This window comes from Camellia sinensis, chromosome 3 (assembly GCF_055761805.1).
Source record: "Camellia sinensis isolate YWXY chromosome 3, ASM5576180v1, whole genome shotgun sequence".
In the NCBI taxonomy this organism is placed as follows: domain Eukaryota; kingdom Viridiplantae; phylum Streptophyta; class Magnoliopsida; order Ericales; family Theaceae; genus Camellia; species Camellia sinensis.
In genome coordinates, this window is record NC_138963.1 from 64,347,340 (window position 1) to 64,353,673 (window position 6,334).

A 6,334-nucleotide genomic window follows, 5' to 3' on the forward strand; every position below is an offset into this window, starting at 1 on the left:
ACCTCTAAACCGGATAGTGTTGGGAGAAGATAGGGGATGAACTTCGTAGACACAGCTCATATGCTTGTCTAGAAGTAAAGATAGAGCTTATATGCTTATCTTTGTGATGTGTGGATATAGCTCATATGCTTATCTGTGGATATTGTTGTTATACATATCTGTTGTAGAATGTGGATATAGCTTATTTGCTTATCTGAGAATGTGGATATTGTTGTTATACATATATGTTGAGCATGTGGGTAGTGCTTATATGCCTATATGTTGAAAAAGGGAAAATGAAAAGTAATAGGGACTTGTAAGTCGTTTGACATAAATATATGATTTATGTGATTGTATCAGTGTTGGCCATCTATCAATTGCTAATATTTTAGTCATTGTTCATGGTTGGTTTAGTGTATTTCTACTGGGTTGTGGCTCACCCTATATGGGAATATCATTTTCAGGTGCAGGAAGCATGCCACCTCCAAGGACATAGCTGGGAGGCTAGTGGCGGACATACTTTTGTCGCTTAACTTTTGATGTATTACATGTAACTTCAAGCCTAGGGCTTAATGTATAAACGAGTTAGTACTCTTTTGTTGTAACCAAGTGTTAACTTGGAAAGCTGTAAGCCCGTAGGGCATTTTGTTATGATGTTAACATGTAATACTTATGTAATGGAACTCTAATGAATAAAAGAATGTGGTTAGTTTATATGTAAATGCATGTCTTATCTGATGGGTTTATTGTTGTTATTTTAAGGGCGTTACACATGCACCAAAACTCATTTCTAGGCATAAAAGGGCACACCCTCAAAGCATGAAAGAGGTCACATATGCAAACATACAAACATGATTTATGGGCTGAAATATGATCCTAAATGATGCCAAATCATGAGGATGGTCTAAGCTACGCATGCTAGAGGCCAATATACTCAAGGCTTACAAGCTAAAACACAAAGAGAAGACACCAAACATGGCAAGCATGACTGAAACAGATGGCCAACAGGCCTTAAACATGGTAAAGTAATGCCAATACCTTCATGAAATTAGGCTAACACATGCAAGAATCATGACCTAAACACAAGATGCATTTCTAGGCCAAATAGAGGAATGTAAAGCAAGTATGTTAAGCATGCAAAAGGGCACAAATCCGACCCAAAACAGAGATAACATGTGACCTAGAGACACCCAAAAACCTCTGAAATAGGGCCAAAATCAGTCAAGCATACATGTTGCCCTTTAAGCCAAAAGGCAAGGAAATGAGGCAATGAAGGGAGAGGGGTGTCCCTCCCCTATACAAGACTTCAAACCACATTCCTCACGTTTTCAGTGGTGAGAAAGCTAAGACACTCAAGCAAACAAAGCCTCACAAAGGAAGCACCAAAAAGGCCAAATAAGGCCTAAGAGGGTGAGTTTGAACTCGAACCACAAAACAACCTTGATGAAAGTTCTTAAGCATGAAAATATAAGCTTTTTTTATGTTATGCACAAAGCCTAAATCAGCAAGCAAGATAGGTAAAAAACTAGTGCAAGTTTGGGGAAACTAAAGCAAAGTGATTACCCTTGAAGAACCTTCGAAGAACAGTTGGTCCAGCCACCCTTTATTGATCAAAACCAGTCCAAAAACTCAACAAACAACCCTCAAAGTCCCTCAAAGTCGAAGTAAGGTGTGGTAGTGTGTGTGGTAGTGCAAAACTAAGGTAAAAATGCACTTTTGGGCCACAAAACACACACAAGGGAGGAGAGAGAGGGAAATATAGAGAGAGAGGGTGTATGTATATGTATATGCTCTGGTTTTACTCAAAGTTACTAACCTAGAAGAAGGAGGAGAGCCCTCCTCTTATAGAAGTCCCCCTTGCAAAGCTTACTAAACAAGCTTGCTTAGAGGGAAATCCCTCCATACACGTGTATGGAGGGGAATAGAGTGGGTGCCAGCTATCACAGCTGGCACAAAATATCTACCAAAAGTAGATGAACAGTAGTCGGCTGCTCAAAATTGCCATTTTGACAAAATGGACTACCGACCGGCAACAAAGAATGTCGACCGGCAATATACATTGCCGATGGCAACAAAACACCAGCCGGTGGCCTCTGGCCATGGCCGGTGGTGTGTGGGGATGCCTCACAAGGCATTCCCTGCCTTTCCAAGGCAAAACACAAGTGTTTGGTGCAAAACCAGACACTAAACAGTCGAGTTCGGAGATCCTGAGGCAAGGCGCGTAACCAAGACCTCCGGGAACTCCAAACGAACACAAACATGGATGATCACCGAGTGTTCAAACGGTGACGTCCAAGTCTTGAGGACGGTCAAAAATGGGGTGTCTACACCCCATTTACAGTTCTGATATGCTCAAAACTTTCTACACCACGAACCTTATTCAATAACATTCTCAAATAATATCTCTTACCCGATGTTGGATGTGCATATGGCAATCTACTAATACATTTATGTGATTTTTGGACATCCCATTCTTTTTTTATCTCTTTTCCATACCCATTTTGTTAGAAATTCAACATAAGTCAACTCCTTTGCAGATTGGTGGGTTCTATTTGCTTCAAACCATTTGGTCAACATTGTGTCATGAACACGTTGTTGGTCAATAACTTCGTGTAGATGATCATTGTCATTAAATATGACAAATTGTTGACCTGGAAGATGATAGTTTGTTTCTGAATTTCAAACTCAAATATCCTCCAACACGCTTCAATCGCAGACACGTATTGAGCATCCAAATACTGTTTGATCTCATCAACTTGTTTGTAATGTTGTTTTCCATTATTGTTTGGATGAATAACATTATCCTCAATCACAGTTGTCGCACGATCAGGCCCTTTGTTGACATATTTGTACAAATATTTCATCAACTTCGGGTGCGCACATCGTTCAATATTAATGTGGCAATCATATCGCACCAAAAGATCACGATTATATGGAATGACCCATCTGTTATCAACTATAAATCCATTTATGTTTATTGTGTTGCCCTCATCACATCTGCGCCTGTATGATACAAATCCATTATCATCAATTGTTGTTTCATTACAAAATTTCTTCGGATAATGTTTTGTACACTTTCTATCTACCATGCATGGAGCATTGGGATTAGCAGCACCACAAGGTTCATGTATCATGCATCTGACGACAGTCTCATATGCCAATGGGTCTGCATTTTTGTCAGGCAATTCAGCACATATAAACTCATCAATTTGTTCAGGTGTGATTGGCTTATTCTCCGATGCCAGTGTGATTGTAATGTGAGAATGCGACAATCCCCGTTTTTGAAACTTGATGACGTAAATAACTGTTCATAAAAATAATTATTGATGCATTAGACATTTAAGAGTATTTGTTATATCATAAATGCACAGGTGTTAGAATAATAATACCTGAAAGTACTTTTCCAAATATTTTATTTTCCTTCAAGTCGGTTAGTAGTTGTTTAAACTTAATCCGAAAATCTCTAACAACGATATTAGGTCTATCTTCTGCACGTTGATTCGGTAGACTTGGAAGATCAACTTTTATTTCTGGCCATATAGGATTGCATGTGAACGTGATAAACAAATCAGGAGCTCCAATAGTTCTGCAAATTGCCATAGCATCTTGATAACGTTGGATCATACTACGTGGCCCCCTAGAGAATGACGAAGGCAACATAAATCTTCTCCCTACTGCTGACGCATCTACATCTCCAGCAACTACAGCATTTTCTATTCCTTGATATAGGTCTGCGCGCAACTCAGCTTGATGGGTCTTAATGTAATTCAATCTAGTTTGCTCAATAGCAGCATAACAGTCAACGACAAATTGTTGAAACAAACGCCCTCCTCTTAAAAGTGTTTTACCTTCAAATTCTCTATGTTGGAGTCTAAATGCATAAAATTCTCTAATTGACACATTGTTTCGAGATCTACTTGAGAATGTATTAGAAGAGATGCCGCACCTCCATCCATCTGTACCGTATGGAAATAGTAATGGGTACTGTAATGGTACATATGATAGATGTATTTCACTGATTCTTTTTAATATACCATCATTTTTCTGAACAATGATATCACGATGTGTTTCAGTTCCAGCATCATCACCAATGATTATCGCCGCAACTTCATTTGCAATTGGCCTGATATATTGTCGTTCACCTCTGGAGTTTAAAATACGCACATGTAGATTCAATACATTACGATCCCGCAACAAATCTCCAGTACTTCGAAATATTTTCACATCAGGATTAACTGCATTTAACATTTCTTGTAAACCTTCCAATATTGACAAATTAATGCCCGAAATATTTGTACTGGTTTGGCTTATCACTTCAAGACGATTTTGCAATTCATGCTCTGTATCATATATATACAGTTGGGCAAACTTAGGTTTCTGACCAGGAGTTGGTAACAGTGACCCTATTCTATGATAATTTTCACCGCTAATCCGAAATGCATATGGAACTCTTCCATCTGAAATTGAATGATCTACTTTTCCACCCATTGATGTGAAACACAACATTGAATTATACATTCTAATTTTTTCCATAAAACTTGCATTCCTCAATTGTGCATCTAAGAAGTCAGGAGCGTGTGGCAATAAAGGTAAAAGGATCTCTCCAGCTTGACAACATAATCTGAATTTGGGATTGGTTTTAGAACTATCCTTTGTTCCCTCATCTAACCACATGATGGCGTCACATCGTGGACATGTGAATGTTCTGTCACTAAATTTCCATCTACACATTACGCGTCGTTTTCTGCGATGTGCAACGATTGCAACATCTGTATGATGCACATCGTAAATAATTAGTATTATATGTAGGAAAAATTTACAATGTGTAACGCCCTCAAAATAATAACATTAAAACTCATCAACTTAGACATGCATTAAGACAAAGAAACCAACCATCTTTCCATCAAACTGAGTAGTTCTTACAAAAATATTACATGTTAACAACAAAAGCAAATGCCCTACGGGCTTACAGCTTTCCAAGTTAACACTTGGTTACAAAAAGAAGAGTGCTAACTCAATACATATTAAGCCCTTGGTTTGAATTTACATGTAATACATCAAAAGAAAGCAAATAACAAAGCAGTCTGTCTGGCCCTAGCCTCCCAAGCTATGTCCTTGGAGGTGGCATGCTACCTGTACCTGAAAATGATGTCCCATAAAGGGTGAGCCACAGCCCAGTAGAAATACACTAAACCAACCATGAACAATGACTAAAAGATTAGCAGTTGATAGATGGTCAACACAGATACATCCACATATATCACATTTCAATTTCATGACATTAAGTCCATGTTACATTGCATTTCCCATGTCTTTTCCAACTTTGTGTTTGAAAACAAGGCTCAACACCTAGCCAAATAACTTAATGAGATTTAGACTCATTCTTAAAACACTTTCAAAATTCATGAGGGATACACATTTTAATGCTGTATCAATAACACATAAACCATTCCTACACTTTGCGAAAGATACACATTTCGGTGCTGTATCAACATAACATAGAATCACTTCTATACTTTACAATTGATAACGATATACATTTTAGTGCTATATCAAATCAATTCAAACACTTCCATAATCAACACTTGATACACATTGTAGTGCTGTATCAATGTCACACAAAATCCGATTTAGAGGTCCATCCCCTATCTTCCCCTAAACCGTGGAGTACATCCCCCATCTCCTCCCACACAACACATGTATATAAACATAGATTATATACAATCAATCAATACATAGAATTAATGCATTATTCCAGTTGCTATATTCAATAGCATACTCAATCGATTAGTTTTAGTTTGCCTAATCATCATGCAGTGTCTACAACAATCAAGACTATCCTTCACCAATAGCCCAAAGCAGTTATTTCTATGCTGAAAATAAATGCACCAAATGGATACATAATCAATATTTCAACTAGGTGAGCGATGAACGAATCAAACTACACCCTTTAATCCCATACACATCCAATTCCAACACTCTCAATTTAATTCTTCTTTTCTTCAAATTAATTATACCAATTAATTTATCAATGTAATTAGAGCATTTCCCATAATTAACATCACAACCCTAAGGTTCCATTTTCACCAATAATCCAATACTGATCTCATTTCTCTATGCCAAACATGCATGTAAGTTTATATAAACAAAACCCCAACTTTTGTTAACTTACACAAAGGCCCAAACTTTCTCAAAATTACCCAATAACCCCCAACTCATAAAAATACTAAAATTCAAAGACAAAACTCATGAGAAGGAGTAGGATATCCCTACCTCGAAGTTAGAGCTTGAACGGGGAAGTTGAAGAAAACCAAAATGCTCCAAACTCAAAGATCCACGGATCAAAAATGGAGCC

The 6,334-nt window shown here is 37.7% G+C and overlaps 1 protein-coding gene across 1 annotated transcript; it reads right to left on the bottom strand.

Annotated features, from left to right (window-relative positions):
* Window positions 1–2,549: 2,549 nt before the first annotated feature.
* On the bottom strand, window positions 2,550–4,653 carry LOC145821568 (uncharacterized). The gene is made up of 2 exons (XM_082918094.1): window positions 3,369–4,653; window positions 2,550–3,283 (listed from the first exon to the last, which is right to left on the bottom strand). Exons 1-2 carry the CDS (start codon window positions 4,651–4,653, stop codon window positions 2,550–2,552), a joined length of 2,019 nt encoding a protein of 672 aa, XP_082774220.1.
* Between the last annotated feature and the right edge of the window lie 1,681 nt (window positions 4,654–6,334).